The sequence below is a fragment of the Xiphophorus maculatus genome, chromosome 13 (assembly GCF_002775205.1).
Source record: "Xiphophorus maculatus strain JP 163 A chromosome 13, X_maculatus-5.0-male, whole genome shotgun sequence".
NCBI lineage: Eukaryota > Metazoa > Chordata > Actinopteri > Cyprinodontiformes > Poeciliidae > Xiphophorus > Xiphophorus maculatus.
The window spans coordinates 27,393,479-27,416,442 of NC_036455.1; the positions used below are offsets into that span (position 1 = coordinate 27,393,479).

General features: G+C 42.9%; 1 protein-coding gene across 7 annotated transcripts in view; it reads left to right on the top strand.

Moving 5' to 3' along the window:
- The first annotated feature begins 8,128 nt into the window (after positions 1–8,128).
- LOC102221607 (phosphatase and actin regulator 4A-like) overlaps positions 8,129–22,964 on the top strand; it is a 34,894-nt gene continuing 20,058 nt past the window's right edge. For 2 of the 7 annotated variants that reach the window (XM_023345431.1, XM_023345436.1), the window contains exon 1: positions 21,154–21,409. In XM_023345431.1, coding sequence (XP_023201199.1) covers positions 21,352–21,409 — 58 coding nt within the window. In that variant the 5' untranslated portion in view covers positions 21,154–21,351. Of the gene's footprint in view, positions 8,452–9,377; positions 9,471–13,806; positions 14,038–15,384; positions 15,427–20,037; positions 20,092–21,153; positions 21,410–22,964 lie in introns of those variants that run through there. The other 5 variants (XM_023345432.1, XM_023345434.1, XM_023345433.1 and 2 more) reach the window with 5 other exon arrangements.

Genomic DNA, 22,964 nt, shown 5'->3' on the forward strand with positions numbered 1-22,964 from the left:
AAGTTTGTATGATACACTCTGAATCAACGCCTTCAGGTAACCCAATAGCCACTATCTTTAAAAATTAATGCAGAATGAGGTTGCCACCAATGCAGCCAAAGCGTTACCCAAAGCGTTGACACACCCTTTGGGTAACAACCTAGTGTAAAAGAGAGGCAGCATTTATTAGATAAATGGTCTTCTGATTGTTTGGGATACCTGGAGCAGTGGGTTACCATGAGTCCTGTGCATTGCTTCTCATCCAAGGTAGTGAATGTTCCAAGGAGCAAAGTGGTGATGTGACGTTCATGAATGATCCGATTCTTTTGAACAACTCTTTACCCTGACCCATAGGACTTGAGTCTCAGCTGTGAGAGCCGCTCTTTGTTTTTTGCTACTTTACTTGTTTGTAATGCTCTGCATGCACTGCAGTAGCTATTGGTATTTAACTTAATTTGAAATCAGTCTATGGTATCAGATTACACAGGGCAGGCCCATTGCTCACTGTTTTTATTTGTCAATTTATTTAATGTAGATTATTTGACACTTTTTTGTGAATTTCACCCAAACATGCCAGGTTTCTCTAAATGAATATAAAACTAGATTAGGAATAAAATGGCTTGTTCTGGGCGTGCTGTGGTGGCGTAGGGGATAGCGCGACCCACGTTTGGAGGCCTTGAGTCCTCGATGCGGCTGTCGCGAGTTTGATTCCCGGCGACATTTGCTGTATGTCTTCGCCCTTTCCTGTCAGCCTACTTTCATATAAGGGGCACTAGAGCCCACAAAAGACCCCCTGGAGGGGAGGAAAAAAAGGCTTGTTCTTGATTAAAATTATATACATTCTCAAATGATTGACTTGAATGGCTCTTTGAATTGAATGCATCATTCGGTTCCCTTGAAAAAGAGCCAGAAATCCCATCAGTGGAACAGTGTAACTGAAAATATATATTTCCCTATCTTAAACTATCTTTGAAAGTGATGGAAAATGGAAAGTTATTTTAGTACGTCATCTGTATTTTAATACTTCATCTGTATCATAGAAAGTCAATATGATTTTCCGTGAATGTTATCTGTGTGTTTTATGTGAACTGACTTCGTCATACTGCTAATGCTAATGGGGATCTCAATAAACCTAAACATGAGCACTGTTACATCCACAAAGGGCACAACATATTTGAGGACACGAAGACAAAAATGAGGATTCAAAAGTAATTTTTATTTCAACTCTCTCGACCTTTTTCTTTAAGATGAGCTTCTTTTGATTTTTCTGTGAAGAAAAAGAGAGAATTAAATCCTCGGTTCCCCGTGTTGCAAAAAAAAAAGAAAACAAAAATCCCAAAGTATAAACAGAAAGTTGGACCTGATGAGCCGATCAAACAGAACAAAACGGTACAGCAGGGGGCCAACCCTATACAGGGCCGTCGAAGCCCCTGCTAGTACCGGACTACAAGAAAAAAGAAACTACTGTTAAAGAAAAATCGAAAACAAGACAACCGGTCCCACCAGGTCAAAAATTACAACAAAAAAAACATCAACCAAACAAACGGCTAACAAAAACTACCGTGTGGCAGGCTGGAGACGTGCGCACCGCGTCAGAACGCATCCTGGGTGTTGGTTGGGAGTGGGCGTCGCCCTTTACCTGGCGCAACCCAGCCTATTTATAGGCGGTCCAACAGCGTCACAAATTAACGGACCAAATTACAAGAAAGAATTATCAAAACTCCAAAGTATATTAAACAACAACAAAAAAAATCATACAACTAACTTCTATACAAAATGATCCAATTGAAAAAAAAATAGACAGAAATAAATACAATGTGCCGAAGCACATAACAAGCACAATGAAATATTGCATGAAAACAGCCTCTAAGAAGAAATTTCAACAATGTAGGTACAGTTGGGTGACAATCTATATATCAGGCATGCGATCAACTCCAACCATCAAAAATCTATTTACATGCAATATAATTTTAAAAATTTCATGAGGTCTTTGGCTTATGGAAGGCCCATCCATCCATCCATCCATCCATCCATCCATCCATCCATCCATCCATCTTCTTCCGCTTATCCGAGGTCGGGTCGCGGGGGTAGCAGCTTCAGAAGGGAGGCCCAGACTTCCCTCTCCCCAGCCACTTCTTCTAGCTCCTCCGGGGGAATCCCGAGGCGTTCCCAGGCCAGCCGAGAGACATAGTCCCTCCAGCGTGTCCTGGGTCTTCCCCGGGGCCTCCTCCCGGTGGGACGTGCCCGGAACACCTCACCAGGGAGGCGTCCAGGAGGCATCCTGACCAGATGCCCGAGCCACCTCAACTGGCTCCTCTCGATGTGAAGGAGCAGCGGCTCTACTCTGAGTCCCTCCCGGATGACTGAGCTTCTCACCCTATCTCTAAGGGAGAGCCCAGCCACCCTACGGAGAAAACCCATTTCGGCCGCTTGTATCCGCGATCTCGTTCTTTCGGTCATGACCCAAAGCTCATGACCATAGATGAGGGTGGGAACGTAGATCGACCGGTAAATCGAGAGCTTCGCTTTTTGGCTCAGCTCTCTCTTCACCACGACGGACCGGTACAGCGCCCGCTTGACAGCAGACGCTGCGCCAATCCGCCTGTCGATCTCCCGCTCCCTTCTTCCCCCATTCGTGAACAAGATCCCGAGATACTTAAACTCCTCCACTTGGGGCAGGACACCCCCCCTGACCCGGAGAAGGCACTCTACCCTTTTCCGGCTCAAGACCATGGCCTCGGATTTGGAGGCACTGATCCCCATCCCGGCCGCTTCACACTCGGCTGCGAACCGCTCCAGCGAGAGCTGCAGATCACGATCTGATGAAGCCAAAAGGACCACATCGTCTGCGAAAAGCAGAGATGAGATCCTAAGGCCACCAAATCGGATCCCCTCAACACCTTGGCTGGTCTAGAAATTCTGTCCATGAAAGTGATGAACAGAATCGGTGACAAAGGGCAGCCCTGGCGGAGTCCAACTCTCACCGGAAACGAGCCCGACTTACTGCCGGCAATGCAGACCAGACTCTGACACCAGTCATACAGGGACCTGACAGCCCGTATCAAAGGGCCCGGTACCCCATACTCCCGGAGAACCCCCCACAGGGCTCCCCGAGGGACACGGTCGAACGCCTTCTCCAAGTCCACAAAACACATGTAGACTGGTTGGGCGAACTCCCATGCACCCTCCAGGACTCTGCCGAGGGTGTAGAGCTGGTCCAGTGTTCCACGACCAGGACGAAAACCACACTGCTCTTCCTGAATCCGAGGTTCGACTATCCGACGGACCCTCCTCTCCAGGACCCCTGAATAGACCTTGCCAGGGAGGCTTAAGAGTGTGACCCCTCTATAATTGGAGCACACCCTCCGGTCCCCCTTTTTGAACAGGGGGACCACCACCCCAGTCTGCCAATCCAGGGGAACTGCCCCCGATGTCCATGCGACATTGCAGAGTCGCGTCAACCAACACAACCCTACAACATCCAGAGCCTTAAGGAACTCCGGGCGGATATCATCCACCCCTGGGGCCTTGCCACCGAGGAGCTTTTTAACCACCTCGGCGACCTCGCCCCCAGAGATTGGAGAGCCCAACCCAGAGTCCCCAGGCTCCGCTTCCTCAGTGGAAGGCATGTTGGTGGGATTGAGGAGGTCTTCGAAGTACTCTGCCCACCGGCCCACAACGTCCCGAGTAGAGGTCAGCAGCACACCATCCCCACTATAAACAGTGTTGGTGCTGCACCGCTTCCCCCCCCCTGAGACGCCGGATGGTGGACCAGAATCGCCTCGAAGCCGTATGGAAGTCTTTCTCCATGGCCTCTCCAAACTCCTCCCACGCCCGAGTTTTTGCCTCAGCAACCGCCCGAGCCGCATGCCGCTTCGCCCGCCGGTACCCATCAGCTGCTTCCGGAGTCCCACAGGCCAAAAAGGCCCGATAGGACTCCTTCTTCAGCCTGACGGCATCCCTCACCGAAGGTGTCCACCAGCGGGTTCGAGGGTTGCCGCCGCGACAGGCACCGACAACCTTGCGGCCACAGCTCCGATCGGCCGCCTCGACAATGGAGGCACGGAACACGGTCCACTCAGACTCCATGTCCCCCACCTCCCCCGGGACGTGTTCGAAGTTTTGCCGGAGATGGGAGTTAAAGCTCTGTCTCACAGGGGATTCCGCCAGACGTTCCCAGCAGACCCTCACAACACGTTTGGGCCTGCCAGGTCTGACCGGCTTTCGCCCCCACCACCGGAGCCAACTCACCACCAGGTAGTGGTCAGTGGACAGCTCCGCACCTCTCTTCACCCGAGTGTCCAAGACATACGGCCGCAGATCCGATGAAACGATGACAAAGTCGATCATCGAACTGCGGCCTAGGGTGTCCTGGTGCCAAGTGCACATATGGACACCCTTATGCTTGAACATGGTGTTCGTTATGGACAATCCATGGCGAGCACAGAAGTCCAGCAACAGAACACCGCTCGAGTTCAGGTCGGGCGGGCCGTTCCTCCCAACCACGCCCCTCCAGGTCTCACTGTCATTGCCCACGTGAGCGTTGAAATCCCCCAGCAGAACAAGGGAGTCCCCAGGAGGAGCACTCTCCAGTACCCCCTCTAAGGACTCCAAAAAGGGTGGGTAATCTGAACTGTCGTTCGGCCCGTAAGCACAAACGACAGTCAGAACCCGTCCCCCCACCCGTAGGCGGAGGGATGCTACCCTCTCGTTCACCGGGGTAAACCCCAACGTACAGGCGCCGAGATGGGGAGCAACAAGTATGCCCACTCCTGCCCGACGCCTCTCACCTTGGGCAACTCCAGAGTGGAAGTATGTCCAGCCCCTCTCAAGGAGACTGGTTCCAGAACCAGAGCCGTGCGTCGAGGTGAGACCGACTATTTCTAGCCGGAACCTCTCGACCTCACGCACTAGCTCCGGCTCCTTCCCCACCAGAGAAGTGACATTCCACGTCCCAAGAGCCAGTTTCTGCAACCGAGGATCGGACCGCCAGGGTCCCCTCCTTCTGCTGCCACCCATCCCACACTGCACCCGACCCCTTTGGCCCCTCCCATGGGAGGGGGGGCCCATGTTTCCTCTTCGGGCTGAGCCCGGCCGGGCTCCATGGGTAAAAGCCCGGCCACCAGACGCTCGCCATCGTGCCCCCCCTCCAGGCCTGGCTCCAGAGTGGGGCCCCGGTGACCCGCGTCCGGGCGAGGGAACACCAAGTCCAAAGTTTTCCTTCATCATTGGGGTCTTCGGGCTGCTCTTTGTCTGGTCCCTCACCTAGGACCTGTCTGCCTTGGGTGACCCTACCAGGGGCATGAAGCCCCAGACAGCATAGCTCCTAGGATCATTGGGGCACTCAAACCCCTCCACCACGATAAGGTGGCAGCCCATGGAGGAGCTTATGGAAGGCCACTGATGGAAATAAAAGTGAAAAATAACTGGCTGTTGACAGAATCAAACAATGTAGCTATAAAAAGTTTCCCATTTTCCTTGAATCACAATATCTCCCTCCTTTAACAATAAAACTTATTTCCACACTTTTGCCCAAAACCAGTAAGGTCAGCTATAAAAAAAAAGACATCCTATAAATAGCTCCAGTTACAGGGTGGGAATCACTGTCTGGACCTCTGAACGTCTGGGTCAGTGGAAAGGTCACAGGCGGGCATGCTTTCTTCTGACTGTTCCTTCATAAGCAGCAGTGACTCCCACAGACAGCTGTTCACAAGAGTTTGCAGACTAAAAAACAAAACAACTGCGAACTGGGAATGACTGCAGTTGCATTTCCCACCACACACAGCAGTAGTACTGTTTGTATTTACACACGAAAAACAAAAGGCACACACCTTTTATTTTATCAGTTCTAACCTTCATACCTTGTTCTTTGGTTACTGAAGGACGGAGGGAAAGAATTTAATCAAGATCATTTTTCTCCATGTTGTTTGAATTCAAAGACAGAATAATTGAGTATGACGTCTCTGCTCTTATTTTAGACTACAGTATGATTATTTAAGAGTTACAAAAATGCTGAATGGTGTGCCCTGGATCTCCAACAATGACCCCTACCCTGTACATCAGCAGCATGACCTCAGTATGACCGCTAGGTGGCAGACTATCTCACTGATAGGAGGTTTGTAGAGTACTAAGAGAAGTACAGCGGTCCTGCTATGATGTTGTAGTGAGAGGAATGGCCAGAAGAGGTCAGAGTTGTTCAACGTTTGTGTTTGTTTCAGTCCAAAACAAGCACAAAAATGCCACCATTTAATACTCAGAATTTCAAAACTGCATGTTATACTTTTTAAACAATTTTTATCTGATATTACAATTTGTATGAACTGAGAGGGGTTAGATAAATAAGTCTACAAAGTATCAAAAATCTTTTATCTCCCCATGTCCCTATTTAGTGTTTGCGTCCACATGACCTTTTCAGTACTTTGTCTAGACCGCTCTCACTGCAATCTGCAAGTCTTTAATGTTGTGTTTCCTTAAATTGAATTACAATTTTTAGCCCATTCTTTTTTGCATAATTGCTCAAGCTGTACTATGTTATTTTGACACTAGTTTATATGAGTTGAAAGGTGCTGATCCCACAGGAAATCACAATTAAGTTTTCTAGCCTCTATAGTTGAAACCAGACGTTTTCATACACCAAATAAATAGACACATCTACCTTTTTTTCTCACTGTCTGAAATTAAATCAGACCAAACATTTCTTGTTTTACGTCAGTTAAAATCACCCAAATTACTTCTATATGCTAAATTCCACAATAAGGAGAAAAAGAATATGTCTGAGATTATTTTTTGGATTATTTCAAAAAGAATATGAATTTACATTCAGTTCTTCAGCGTTTGAAATTGCATTTGTACTGCATTACTTGGGTAAAATATTTTCAGTTTTCTTCCTCAAGCTTCTTAAAATATTTTTGCTGAACTGCCCATTCCTTGCACCTCTTCAGATGTGCTCCCACTTGAGATCAGGGCTTTGTGATGGTCACAACATGACGTGGGATTTGTTATTGTTAAGCCACTTCGGAACCACTTAGCTGAGGGTCATTGTGCGTCTTGAAGACCTGTTTGTGCAAAAATAGAATATGCTAAATACATGACAATCTTGGAAGCACCAAGAGGTGGGAAAAGAAGCTGGAGAAACTGGTGCACAGGTTGACCTTTTAGCAGGGATGGCCCAGTCAAATCAAGTTTATTTATGTAGCACATTTAATTAATAAGGTATTTCAAAGTGTTTTACATGATAATAATGCAACATAGTAAACATCTGTAAACATCTAACCCTAACCCTAACCCCTAACCCTAACACACACACTTTATATATATATATATGTGTGTCTTTGTTTTGTTCTGCTTCACAAAAACACAATTATGTGATGGTCTAGTTTATAAAACCCAAATAAAGGTAGGGTGACCAGACGTCCTCTTTTTCCCGGACATGTCCTACTTTTCAGACCTAAAAAGATGTCCGGGGGGAATTTCAAAATCGTCCGGGATTTTGGTCAACTGCCTCAAAACACATTACATAGCTTACAGTGCATTGTAGGGCACTGCGCACGGCGCTGCGTGTCACGTAATCACTGAGCCGCGTAAGCACCCCATTCCCCCCCCCCCCCCCCCCCCTACCTCGCTCTAATGTGTTCTGGTGTCCCCAACAACCCCCCCCCCCCCCCCCCCCGCTGCACGTTGTCGGGGTCTTCCCAAAGTAAAACATGGTCACCCTAAATAAAGTATGCTGAAGTTTGTGGTTGTAACGTAATATGTGAAAAAAGGGCTTTGAATTCTTTTGCAACACACTCCAGATTTTCAGGCAAGATTCATTTTGTTTTATGTAATAACAAAACATGATATTTGATATTTTGCTTAAGATTAAATTCAAACAATATCAGGTCCTGGTAATCACTGGATCATATGTATTATGCTTAGGTTATTTATTTTTAACTTGATGTATTCTTTAGTAAAAATGCTAAACGTTTCAGCAGCTAAACTTTAACCCCCTTTGACCATTTTAACCACTTCCAACACAAATTAAACCCGAGAAAAAGGTCATTTCCTGTAAGATTTCCGGTCACGTGGCTGAGGTTTACCCCCGTGCCCGCGGCGCGTGCTCGGAGGTCAGGTGCAGGAGCAACTTCCCCAGCAGAAGTACGCATGCGCATCAGTGTGTAATCTATCTTCGGAGGTTAACGTCCAAGTATCCATTGACAACAAATTGTCGACAGAATAAGTGTGAATACTTTATTTTAAAGTACGCGGAAGAAGTTTGCGGAATATTCAGCGGATGTGTTTACGCTGTACTTTTGCCCTCCTGTTCTCAAAGTTAGTTTTGTGACTTAATTAGACTGAAACCTAATTCGTGGGAGCTTGTTCCGCCTTGTGCTCCCTGTAGGTCATGGACAGCAGCGAGGAGTGTCAGGAGTAACCAGGACGCCGGTGGGAAACGCGTCTCCACATCTCCACACAGTTAAAGTACTAGAAAAGGTGAGTACCTGCTGCGCGCGACACTCCACGGTGAACAGGGATGAGAAGTGGGATCTATTTTTATTAAACTCGCATAGCAACAGCAGCAGTGGGACAAGATGTAGCCACCTGTTGCTGGCTTACTCAGCTTTAGCCGCCAGCGGTCAGGGATTAGCATTATACCTTTGTTGATGTAATAAGTCACTCTGTACTAACTACCCAAGTTTGGTTAGGCCGGAACAGAAACATTGCTCGTAGAGTAAGGCTATATTCCAAACTGTGTCGTTCAGTATTTGACTGGCGTTTGTTGGGACAAAGCTAAATAAGCTGTAGAAGTTATCTAACCTGTTAGCTGAAGTTCGTATCTGATTAGAAGCAGGGTAAAGGGTTATTCCACCCTTTTTGCGAAAATCTGGGTGAATCTGACCCAACCTTCACTGCAATATTCTGCATTGTTTACAGTCTCATTAATACACAGTCTGAGATTAAGGAGCCAATTATTTTAAGCTAATTGTGGGGATTTCTAGACTGTCTTGACTCATAGACAACATTAAATTGGATCAAGTATCTACAGGAAGCAGGTGTGTAAATTATGAATTCATCAATGTAGAATAATACACTTCAGGTTTATGTTTTATATTTTGTGCTAAAGCTGATCAAATGTAGTTCACGTTCCTCAAAAACAGGGAAATGGCGTTGTAGTTTGGTTCCAGATTAGAGGTGGAATCAGATGCTAAAGTGTGTGCTGTCAGTGTACACCTAAATATGAACACCTGAATTTATCCTTCTGGATTCCCAACATGTACTCCATGTTTGAATACCAGCTGAGGCTTTTTATGACCGGGATGGTTAAGGCATGAAGTAGAAGGAACAAGTCTGCCCTTTTACCAAGCATTCCAGGACATTCCTTTGTCAACCCCTTATTCTTGTTCTGACAAGCACTGTGTGCCTGAAAACGGCAGCACACCCGGTAGGGACGACCATACAGCTGGAGGACAAAAAGGAGCTGCTTGTTGTAAATAGACAGCGCCGTTGTTCAGGTCAGTCGTGTTTCTGGTGCTTTGTACATTTACTGTTTTGAATATTGAACTTCGTTATCCAGGCTGAGGGTTCGTTCTGAACAACGAGGCTGACGGGTAGGGAAGAGATGGGAGCTTCAGCGAAAGAAGCCATGTCCGTGTTCCCCCCCTCCTCCAAGATATTTTTGTTTTCATCAAAACAGTTTGAGATATTTTTTTTGTTAAAACACCTATTTGTTTCTTTTGCTTGCTTGTGAATTTCGATGCTACGAATTAACAAGTTAACTAGATTTGCTAAAACAAGATGTTTCTACCAAGTTGGTAGAAAACTCCTATTGAATTGAATGGGGATTAATGGATGCGTTTAGATGAAATAAGTTAAGCTTTTAGTGAAGTTTGTAAGTGTTGTGAAACCGTGAGAGTTATATAATCAGGTCTGTGTGCCATCATCAGCAATTTGTTGACAGCGGCTTGCTGCAAATCCACCCAGCTTGTTCTCTCTCTCTCTGTCTGTCTGTCTCTCTCTCTATCATGCAAATTGCAGCTCAGTGACTCATTTAGTGATGCCAGCTCTGCAGAATGACCTCAGCACAATGGATGATTGTGTTTCTTTCAATCATGAAGTGCTCCCAGGGGCTTGAAGGGGTGGTAAATGTGGGGTTCTAATGATCTGACTAGGAACTCATGGGATTGTGTGAATAAAATCTGAATAAAGGAACACAGTGAACTTGGACATACCAGCCAATAAGAATAATGATAAACGAGAAATCACATCTCTGAAGGGTTGTAATGAGTCTGACCGACAGATAGGGATGCACTGATATGGAAATATTGGGTCAAAGTGAATGTTGCTGTTATGGTTGATAATCAATATGTAGCAATATTGTATATATTACATATATTTCTCTACACAGTTCAACACTGTGGTGTGATCTGTTGAATTAATTTTCACTGAAGCTAGTGGGGTTTTTAAGAATTTTCAGAATTTCTGTTCTAGCCATCTTGCTGGTCACCATTTAATTGTAGTATTAGTAGTGAAGTCTCACTATGTGTCCAGGTTTGTCGTAAACAAGTTTTTTAGTAATCTATTGATTATTCTGAGTAATCAAATGAAAAAAAATTTTTCTAGCTACTTAAGCTAGAATTTACGGGAATAAGAAAACATTTTATTTCTTAAAATGCAAAGTGATTAAAAAATTACTTTTAGTCTCAAGTTTGAAATGTGAAAAAGCTATTTAAAGCGCAAGAACAGATGAGAAATAAAATGTTTTATATTAACTTTTAAAAATCAAAGACTAAACAAAAACTGAGGCATTAGTAAATGCTGCCTTTTATGTCACACTTCATTTTCAGTTGCAAATTTGAAATATGAAAAAGCTTTTTTATAAAATGGGTATCTTCAAGCTATTTTTTCCCGTTCCATCAGTTCTTTGGTCATTGAGTACATGTAATGTTAGCTAAAATGTATTTCCTGTACATGTAAAACATTCTGCACTGACAATCACAGACAAATGTTTGAGTCTTTAGCGAAGGAAACAAAAACGTCTTTTTAGTTTAAATTGATACCACACTTTGACATTTAGGTCTCTTTCTTGGCGGTGCTTTCTTCTGTCCCTCGCTGTCGCCCTCCATAGCGGCTAATAACACTTAACATTCGTCAACAGCTTATTGGTTTAAAAGAAAGCATTGCGCAACACAAATAATCATCTCGTTGGAACACAGAGCGCTGAATAGTAAAGCATAATTTAATAAAGTATTTTATGTGAAAATCTAATAAAAAAAAATTAGAGTCCCTGTTTGCTTGTAAAACAATATGATTATGGAGTCCAAGATGCTAAAGGATGTTTATCGTGTTAAACTAATTTTCATTTCACATCAACATCGTGAATGTTCTCAAAGGGCCAGCTCTGTCAGAACGTATTGATAAAACTACCTGTTAGAATGTTATAATATTCTCCTTTTCAATGAATACTTACTAAAATTACATAATCTTGAACATCTTTTCACATTGGTGTAATTTGGGACTGTACAAATAAAAACTGATTTGATTTGACTGCTAAAATAATATTTAAGCACACAACTATTATCTTGAAGTTCTATTTATGTGGCCCTCTAGAGTCCACAAAATAGCTCCGGTGGGCCAGATTTGGCCTGTGGGCCTGGAGTTTGACACATGTGATTCATAGCATATAGGAGCGCACCAATGGCACTTTTCTGTCTGATCGCTGATTACGGAGCCTAACTTGCCGATTCCAATTTTTGCTGCTGATTTTTTTTTTTTGTCTGAAATGTTGCTACATATAGCAAGAAAATTGCTGAGTTGGCAACAGCGGGGTGACTATTTTTAGCTGCAAACACCTGTCAGCCAAACGTCTCTCACAGCAGAGCAAAAGAGGACAGAGGCTGATATGTAGACCTTTACTGAGGTAGATATGATTGGTTTCACATGCAGGTATCAGCCGATCACCGATCTCCAAAATGAAGGAAATTGAGGCTGATTTATTGGTGCAGACTCAATCATACCTATAGTTTGTATCTTTGTTGAAACGGTGGTGTCTGTGTGTTTTCAATAGATAGTCTAGACTCCATCCCATTGCACAGAGCTTTCCAAAAGGCTGCTAACTTCTCCAGATCCTCCATGTTCCTGGTTTAAAGTCCAGAAGAGGAAATCAAGCAGCTCTGTGAAACACGGTTCTTTTTCCGATTATGGACTCCATAATCATATTGTTTTACACGCACACAGGGACTCAATTTCTTTTTAAATTAGATTTTCAGATAAAATACTTTATCTTTATTTTACACGGTTCTCCTTCTTCTCTTCCTTATCTACTTTAAAGACGTGCCCTTCTGCCTCAGTGAGCTCCAAACATGTTTGAACATGTAGAAAGTACAGCTTTGGTACTTCTGTTGACTTCATTCTGTAACACCTCAACAGAGATGGGATTGAAGGTTCCTCAAAGGAACTAGTTCTTGTGGAATCTGTTCCTTTTCAGGAGGCCGGCTACATTCTATATTCATTTTTTGTTCACCTTGTTTGAGATTAGATTGTTTTCTGGCAAAGATAACATTGCTGAAACATGTTCCACTGTCCCAACCTGGGCACCTGAGATGATGTGATAATGCTGTGCTCCTCCCCTTGTGCCTGTTCTCCATCTCAGTCAGAGGAGGAGATTTTTTCTACATCTGTGGAAAACACAGCTAAAAAGCACAATTAATAAAGAAGAGCTCACAACTGCCACTCTGTTCTCAACTTTCAGAACTGTAACGATCCGATCCGGTTGGTTGGCCCTGTGCCTGTTGGGTAAAGTGAGTCATTTGGATCCTGAGTGATCAAACGACGGAGTGACGTGGGAGAATTTACCTCAGCTGTTTCCTTGCTTTCTAGATCTCTCCATTAGGATTAAACACCTGGTGATGATGAGAGTTTACACCCTCAGGCCCTCACCTCACTGCAGGTTAAAAATCTCACAATATGTCAAATTGCAATGGTCATCTCATTAGCAATATCTTATTTGTAAAAGACTGAAGCCAGAATTTGATAGGTTCTGACTGATGTTTTAAGGTTTTAATTTATACTGTTTTTATTAATAAGATACTTGGTCAGTCGGATGGACTTGAGCTGTGTTTAGGTATAGATGGTTAACCAAAATGACTGTTTTCAGACTCAGTGCCTCGATTATAGGTTTCCCTTTTACGGCTCAACAATATATACAGGTAAAGCTGTTGGCAGCTTTTGATGAGGGTCTTAGCACTACTGCTCAATGTGCTAATGGCGGAGAAATGACTTACCATTTATCCACCATCATAAGTGGCTATGCTAACTTGCCTTAGCATTCATGGCAGGCTATGTTGTGGTGAACCAAGTGTATTATAGCAGAGAGCAAGCAGGAGCGAGTGAGCATGAGAGTGATTGACAGCGCTAAAACCCTCCTCCTGACCCTGATTGGTTGTTTCTGATTGAGTAGTGTATTTCTACAGTTAGTACTGAGCGAACTGGGAGAAGGCAGGTTTTTCTGGGGGAAACCCTGGTATGTATAGTTGCTAACTCAGTGATTATGAAGTTATAATAACCTTAAGCAGAAATACAGAACTACTGATTGTTGAGGCATGGTTCCAGTCCTCTTTCTCTGTTCTCCGCTGTCATTCTGTCAGCTGTTCTCTTGGTTCGTAGTGTCCCTTTCTCTTGTGAAAAGGCCAAGAATACTGCTGATGGATCCTGTTACCAAACCTGAAAATCTGGCTGCTATTCTCAGCTCCGTGCTCAGCTCCCAAGCTTTTTTTTGTGCTGTGACAAACATTTTGTTCTTGATTTTTCTCCGGCAACATAGAGGCTCTGGTTTGAAGCCACCGCAGCCAATGTCCCGCTCAGGCCCTCAGCATAAACGTTGGGCTGACGGGGCGTGAGCGCTTGTCCTCTTTCACACCGTGTGGACGAGGTTTCCTGTTTGGACTGAGCATACGCAAACAGGCTGGTGCACATTAACTTGGCTCGGTATTTGTTGAGCCGCAAGCAGGAAACATCGCAGAGGAAGACACCTGAGAACGAACGGGGCTGCAGACGGGCTAAACTCTATCTGGTGAATTATTAGTGAGTTTGACTCCATCTCAACTTCTCTTCTCTCTACAGCTGATTGAAAAGAATGACTAATACATGAGCACATTTTGGTCAGTGTTATAAAAATCAATAGTGTATTATTACACCTTCAGATTTAGCAGGACGTTTTTGTTTAAAATAGAATATTATTGAATGAATTAGCATTGTTTACATGTCGTTGTATGCCTTAGTTGAGCAGTGATGTACAGTGGAGGCATGAAGGACAGGCTGTGCACATTTTAACCTGCCAAGCTGGTTTGGCTGAAGCCACGCTGCCTGCCAGAGGCGTTGGCGGCTCCAACGCAGCCCTGACAGAAGCAGAAATTATGCAGCCGCCTGGTTTAATGTTGTTGACTCTGTTACTGGAGCGGACTACTTCCTGGAAAAACTCTTCACTCCCCATTTTGAGGAAACAGAACAACAAAATCCAATTGCTCATAACCTGCTTGCTCTGCAAAAGCTCAATGCGAACAAGGATGTCGACTGTGAGTGTCATGGATTTGGTTGTTGTGGATTTACATGCTTAGGAAAATGCAGCCATCCCTGGCTGCCAAGATGACTAGATGATGAGGTTTTGATGACCAGTGAGCCTGTGAGTTTTGATTTGTAGTAAGAGATTCATGCCGTGTGTGAGTCACCCAGGCTGGGTTTAAAAGTTGGTTCTCTGCCAAAGGGCAGGTCGATACCACTGAAACCACCAACCTTGGATGTCGTCACATTGTAGCCCCGCCCACTGATTTTGACCAATTAGAAACGAGAGCAACCTAAAAACTCTTATCATGTTGTCTTCACTGGGACAAAAAAAACCCCAGAATTTTGTTGTCAGCTGTTTGGTTTGTCCTTGTCCCTGTGATCTCTTTGACTCCACAAACAACCCCAAGCTAGTGCTGGTTCTTAAAGCTGCAGGACACACCATTCAACAGCTCACATGGGAAATCATCTGTCTGATGTACTCTAGAGCATTTTGTGACATAAAAACTAGAATCAGAAACAAGTTGTTGAGGTGTACTGAGCTACATATAGAGGCTGTTCAATCTCCAACATGGAGATCGACTCTTCCCCTCCGCCATGGCGGTGCTGCAACAAGAACCACTGAAGGAATAAATAAATAATAAATAAATAAATAAATGCTGCATTGTACACTGCTTCATGCTATTTAGTTTGAATTTATAATAGTGAATATTTGTCATTGTATATTTTGTGTAAATGTGACCTAAAACACCTGACAACGCCATCACAAAATAATAGACAGTGACATAATTTATAGCAGAAGATAATCTGTCAGGTTTTCATACGAACAGCTGAATTAAGTTTGAAACTGATCCTGTTTATCTGTTTCAGGTACTAACGGCTGAGTTTTGGACACTGTAATGGAAAAACCTGGTAAGAAAACTTTTGAAATATTACTGCACTGTAAATGTTGAGGTGTTTTTTAAATTTTCTGTGACATTGTTTGTAGATGAGAAACATTTAGAAAAGTACTCAGGTTGAGTTGAGTCAGGCCAGCTGTTTGTTTCTCTCTCTTCTGGGAACACAATCTCTCTAAGTAATGCATGCACTTCTGACATATCGTACTTTTTAAAAACTACTAAATGCTTGACTTTTTTCAGACTTTTAACAACAAATTCCAAATACAACATTCTGTCAATTGCATATTGGAGAGCCTTAAAGGGGGAGGATTATGTAATTTCCAGGCATATAGTGGCATTTTAGAGCACAAGCAGGTAATTACGTTACCTTCAGTTATAAAAATGCTGTATATATCAGATATTGACATTGGGCTTCGGCCTCTTTAAAAGTTGTTTGAGTCCTTGAGGGTCTTTGTTTTGCAACCTTTTAAGATGTGTCATTGGTCTAGCACACTTGAATAAAACAGCTAAATTACCTCCTCCTCAAGTCAGGCTTTTTGAATATCGGTGATTGGCCAGAAAACTGCAATAAATGCACCCCCTACTCTAGTGTGTTGAAGCAGAGAATTGCCTGTAGCCAATTTTCACAATTAATGTCTGCGATTCAGAACTCTGTTGTCTTTTTTCATCGTATTAGCGGTCTATACAGCTGACCCGTACTGCGTCATTTTAGGGCCCTCTTCAGTTGTAGAAGAGGGCCCATTGTACATTGGGCCCTCTTCTATAACTGGACAAGAGGACAATTGTAGGACAATTGTACATTGTCCTAGACCTATTTGTAGGTCCAGGTCCTAGTCAGGGTGTTTTGCATTGCACATTAGAGGTTAAGAAGACAGTGACAGCAGTTTCTCATTTGTTACTGAAACATTCTAGAGTGAAAGGAGGAATTTAAGGTTTTGGCACAATGGTAGTAACAAAGACAAGGTGCTGAGCTGGAGATGTTAGGATTGTTAATGGGAGTAATGAAAAAAGAGATGTGTAGAACATTATAGTATATCAGGACGAACATCTTGAGTTGCGTTGTTTAGTGATGAAGCAAGCTAGTTAAGTGTGTAGCAGGGAGTGGACTTGTCCAAAAGTATGATTCTAGATGTAAAAGGTAAAAGTTGTTGTCTATGGAGATTCCAAAGCACAGGAAAAGTAGGGGGCGATAGTAGGGTCCTTTTCCACCAAAGCAGTGCCAATGTTTAACTAGGGCTAGAGCTTACTAACCACGAATTGTTGGTGTTTCCAGCTCTGACCCTAAAACTGGTGATAATCCTCCATCAGAAAGATTCTCTTTCATCAGGAACTAGAGGCAGTGTCCACAGCCAATCAGTTCATTTAGTTTCTGGAAAGCTCTTGTTCTCTGGTTGCAAATTTCCTAAAATTAAATTTGAAGTTACCTCTTCCTTTTTTAGGTTGCTAGGGAAGCTTTGTCTCTGCTTGTTCCATGGTGTTCGGTGTTAAGATTAGTTGCTCTACTGCCACCCTCAGGTGGTCCAGAGCGGCGGTTTTCAAAGTGTGAGGCGCCAGAGCACTTTAGGGGAGGCGCGGTGCGAGGGAAAAAATAAACCGGAAAAGAAGCTATCTGCTTGCTGTCTACTGATGTGAGAGAAAGAATGGACAAATTTTTAGTAAAGAAAAAGGCAGCGGAGACGAGCTCTGGCGTAAGTAGAAAAAAGAGGAAGTATGACCACGACTACTTAAAGTTTGGATTTTCCTGGACTGCTCCCGATGATGCTCCAAGGCCGCAATGTGTAATCTGCAAGGAGGTTCTGGCTAATGATAGCATGAGACCCTGTAAGCTCCAGCGTCACATTGAAACAAAGCACCCAAGTTTAGTGACCAAGCCGCAGGAGTTTTTTGAGAGGAAGCTGAAGGAGCTGTACACACAGAAAAAAATAAATGAAAAAAAATGAGTTTGGGGTTGTTCTTATCATTAGAAAAATGAAAAAAGGGCGTATTTGCTATACAAAGGCCCTGATAAAATAATTAAAATGGGAGGAAATGTTTTAAAATGTTCATGTGTTAAATTTCATTCAGATAAAGTGTCATTTTAAAAGATGAGATGGTTCTAAAATAAAAGCAATTAGAAGGTGTTTTGTAGTGGCATTTGTTTGTGTGTGGATTGATTATTGGTGGGGGGGGGCAGCAGGCATTGTGCTCCTTGGAGGGGGGCTCACCCTTTCATACTTTGAAAACCCCTGGTCCAGAGTAATCTGACTCATCATGTTTTAGTTTTAAAATGTCATTAAGGTTTTCCACAGCATGTAGTGCAGACATAATGGAGTTTTGATGTTTATTAATCAATTGACAATAAGCCATGTCTGCATCTTCCTGCATTGAAAGCTGTTCATTGCTGCTGCTGTGAGATTCCTTGCTATTTTCAAGTTATCTGAGCAGAATACAGGATGTGAGTTGTGGAGTGAGGGTTTAAGGATTGACTGTTTGACGCATCATGCTTTTTATCACTGAAACCTCCTGATTGGTCCTCACCCTGAATACACACACCTACCTGTAGCAACACCGCTGGTTTCCCTTACAGTCACAGATAGCCTTGAATCTATTTCACTGTTGACCTCAATCATTTAACAAGCTCTAAGTATTTGTGCACACTCACATTACCTGAGGCTCACTGCCACAGTGCAGGAGAGGCAGCAGTGGTGCAACGTTTGATATGGCTGTGCAGTCTCAACATATTTGTAAGTAAACCTGTTTCCTGAATGTCACATGTGGAGTATTCTTTGCTTGTGCCTGTTGCAGTTGAAGAGTATAAGATATGAGTCGGTGCTGCAGGTTGGTTGTTCGTTGTGTTTTCTCTAGAAGCACCACGAGGAGGCAGGGCAGGGTGCCAAGAGCGCTTTAGTACTAAGAGGGCCTCACTGAGGACAGCTTAGGGAACTCATCTCTGCCTGGATGTGTGGCCAAGCAGTAAAAATAAACTGGACTTCCTCTTCAGCTTTGTGTGAAATGGGACATTTCTGATCTAAACACAGTTGTGTTGAGCAGCTCACAGGTCCAGGCTTTGTTGAGAGGAGCCTGTTGAAATGTCTGTCTGCTGCTCCTCTTTAAATAGAATGCACAGGTTTCCAGCCATGGAAACATAAATTACACAATAAAAGCCCGTCATCATTCTGTATTTACCCTGGTGTTATTGGACTGTTGTCTTGATTGCTGTCTTGTGATCCTACATGAGTCACAGGCTGCTGTATTGCAGTACCTCAAGTGACCTGTAGAGGGAGCAAGAGTATAACTTGATTCAGATGACAAATAGAAGCATAAGAGAATGTACTACACTGTTTTCTCATTTAGTTTATTAGTTTCTATAAGAAACAATCAGGGGAACTTACAGTTTAATTGATCTTTTATTAATAAAAACTGCATTTCTCAAATTAACTATTTTACTGCTGCACCTTGTTGATATAATCCATTCTCCCTGATAGACATGGTCCTGATTCAGTGATTGGTAATTGCTGCCATTTGACACTATGGCACCAACGATTATTAGTTGTGGTTATTAATTAATTCTTAATTAATTGGATGAATATAATTGGCACATTCAGCATATACTTAAACATTCTTATACAATATAAGAAATGCATTAAAAGATGAAAAAAACCCCCAAATAATTTCTTTTTAAAAAATGAGCATTCTATTGCTTAAAATGCAATAACAGCAATGCAATAACCATTCCTTTAGTGCACACTTGATCTTTTGTAGCAAAAGATACATCTGTAGCTAAAAAATACTTCTAACATCAACATGTGAAAATTTCAGACTTCTCTCCTCGACTTAGCATCAGTACAGAACCGGACTGATGTGGTGATTGTTTTTTGGATTCATAATTGGATAGCCAACTGTACTTAATAGGATATTCTTTTTAATTGAATTTGAAACAGGTGTAGCTAAAACTGCCACTTCAGGAGTTTCAGGTCAAACATATTTGTGGACAAAGGGTTCTTTTCATCTTTAATGCAACAAGTATATAATTTTTGGACAGTTTTGTCTTCATTACGTTCTTTTGGCAAATTCCATTTTCCTAACCAAAAAACAAAACCAAAACAACAAATGAAATGGATGTTGAAGTCTCTGTAAGAAAAAAAGCTGCCCTTCAAAACAGCAGCTTATTGAGATCAGTGTTGGCTCTATGAAATCTTTTATTTTCCAAATTCCATCGTATTTTTTTTTTCTCCCAAATTCCACTTGGGAATTTAGGAAAATAAAATTCAAATTTTTCTGAATTCCATTTTAACCATATTTGTTAAACCAAAAAGTATGTATCTATGGTGTGTGAATGAAAGAAATTGAACAAATCAGTAGCCAGAGGTCAACAATTATTGTTATTCTGTTTCACAAATGAAACCAACTGCTGTGATTTACCAGAACATTAGTTTTACAAGGTGTTATGTGTTTCACACAAATTTTTTTGAAAGAACTCAAAAATTATGTGCACAACTACAAAAGATAAAATAATCTATCTTGTTTAAAACTCTTCTTTTATTCATATTGTAATAATTGTTTCTGTGCTTTTAAATGCAACCACGTAGGTCATGTTGTACAGTTTTCATATAAATATCCTGAAGCAGTCATGTTTTTATTCAAGGTTATCTTGAGGGATCCACTTCTTTCACTTCCGATTCAGAGACGCATATCTGAGGTATAGTATCTGCTGAAAGCGATCATAAAAACACCTGGATTGACTTAAAAGATTTAGTTTTTAAAAAATTATAGACATCTGTGTACTAAATTAAAAATTAATTTGCTTACTCTACACCAGTTCAGCACACTTAAATCCACCAATAGCTGCACAAGCTTGGTCAAACATGTAAAAACAAAACAACTTTAATTTGTTCAGTCTGTGAAATTAAAAGCATAAGAGCTGATGTAAAATAAATAATAAAAAAACTGAAACTGACTAAAACAATAGGTTGACTATCTTGTATAAATTAAACTGCCACAAACCTTCTTTTAAATGGTTCAGAAACCATTCAGTAACCTAATTTCTAAATTGATTTATAATTTAGAAATTAGGAATTCTAAATATAATATAAAATAAATGATAGAACATGACATCACCCATAGCACAAAGCATAGAATTAGACTGCGCTTATGGATCAGACACATTGTCACCGATACCCGATCTAGATTTTTTTTCCACTATCAGGACCAATATAGGTAATCTCTAGTTATCACATAGTAGGAGTTTCATCTCTCATACTCGGGTTGCTAACATAAGACCTCCAGTCATTATTTTACACATGGTTTAAAAGGACAATCCTCAGCGTCACAGTACACCTACATTGTGTCACTTCCTGTTCCTTGTCATTGCGCTCCCCCTCAGTCTGGCTCACCTTGTGCTTCTCAGATTACATCAGCCTGCAGGGTCCGACCCCATCCTTTATTGTCCCTCAGTGAGAGGGTGCTAACAGCAGAGAACATGTAACATGGTAATGGGAGGGAAGAGGTCAATATGTTGCAAATCCCACAAGGCCTGGTGGTCAGACAGGTCAAACCTCAAGGCCTGCCTGCTTTGAACTTTGCCCCTGAGAAATCCACTTTTAGAAATGACTTCCATCTCTGTTGGTCTACCGTTCCTGTGCAGCTTATTTATGAAGCCAGATCTCCATGAAGGGAGGGACTTAAGTGCTGAGAGAGGGAGCGTGTTTGTGTTTTAAAGCAAGGAGACGAAGGAAGCGGGGAGGGAGGGAGAGAACAAGTAACTCAAGCTGAAGAAAGGGGGAGGTGCTGGACTCTACAACCAAGAGACACTAAACGCCTTGAGTGAGCAGTCAAGACAGTAGTTACAGTAGTTTGGTGTGCTTTGGAGAGGAACGAGTTGGAGTAAGGTTCTTCTCTCCTGCCGTGGGGCCTCAGGTGAGGCAGCGCCTGGCCGGCCGGTGGGGGCAAAGGCCCTAGCATGGGACAAAATGCTAGCAGCGAGACTGTGGCCCAGCAACCGGCCACACGCCAAGCTGGTAAGTTTGAGAAAGTGACGGGACATAAACGCAGCAGACCAAGAAACAAGCGGTCAGGTATTTTTTTTTATTCATCTTTGCAGTTCTGAGAGCCGTCGAGAGGTTAAAGACGAGCAGGTGTTTGTAACACAGGGGGAACGAGAGGGTGGCAGGTACAGGCAGGTGTAGAAGAATGCATGCAGATGGAATGTGGCGATTGTGAAATCCACAAACCACACAAACCTCTCTCTGTTTGCACACTACTCTGCCCTTTTAGCAGCAGATGTTAGAGCAGCAATTAAGGGACCTGCACCGTTCCACCGTCCTCATACGTCTGCTTCACCTGATTTTATACGTCTATACTTCTGCTCTAAATAAAGCAGATTCTGTGATCTTTGTCTACTAGTAATATTCCACTTGTCTATTTCCAGACGGTGTGGAAGTTTAAAAGGATTGTGAAACTTCACTGTTACTTGACAACATTGTCCTGGTTACATATTTGCTCACCAACTGCCGGTGTATTTTTGACTTTGGTTTGCTATTCTGCATATTTGGTTTCAGCATGTCATGTGATTGGCATGAGTCAGTTGGAGTCTGACCGTAGGCCAGCAGGGAGTTAGATGAGTGCCAGCTGGTCTGTGCACTGTTGATGTTTTATCACACGTTGCGTTTAAATGGCTGAGTGTTGACAGGAGAAGGGGCAAGTTCTATTGGGAGCAGAGATAGTTTATGCAAGCAGATTATTACAACTAACTCATCTGTTAGAAAGCTGCCATGTAGGGAACCATGGCAGCTTTCCTACATTCTTTGTTTTTGACAGTGTGGGGTCGATTTTTGGAGGAAAAACGGTATTTGTAGCTTGATGTGTTTTTTCGACATTAGCAGAACATAGGAACATTTGCGCACACTTGTAATGGAAACACAGCTTGTGTCATGATTATGGACAGACTTTGGACACCACTGGTCTAGAGTCCTGGGTTCTCTCTTATGTTCTTTTTCTCTTCAGTTCAGCCCTCAAGTTTTCTAAAGGATTGAGATCTAGGGACTGGAGTGACCATGTTTTTGTATAGACTTATGTTTTCAATCATTATCTCATTGACACAATCGGGGACCACCCATTTTTAGTTTTCTCTTAGACTCCACTGGATTGTGGTATTTTAAAGAGTTTAGGATGTTATGCTCTCTTGTTGTGGTGTGTGGAAGAGAAATCATAGAACCTCCACCAATAGTAACCATGGCAGTTTTCCTACATCCGTTATTGCACTAGTGATACTTGTTTCTGACCGTAGTGTTGTCTTGTCTAATTAAAGTACACAGATCTAGCTAAAATCTCAAAAGAGTTAATCAAACTCCACACTTTTACATTTGGGATAGTAGGGCAGACAAACGACCATGATTCTTGTTGTTAATATTGTCTAGTGGATGTTATGGTAGCCTGATTTGGCCCAGGTGGTGAAAACTGCCCAGTGGATTGTTAGGGGTCAGTTACAGAATTTTGACCTAATATAAGCTGGCAAACTGCAAAGGAAGGTATCCTGGCTGGTTGGACACCTAGCTGGTGTCCAACCAGCCAGGA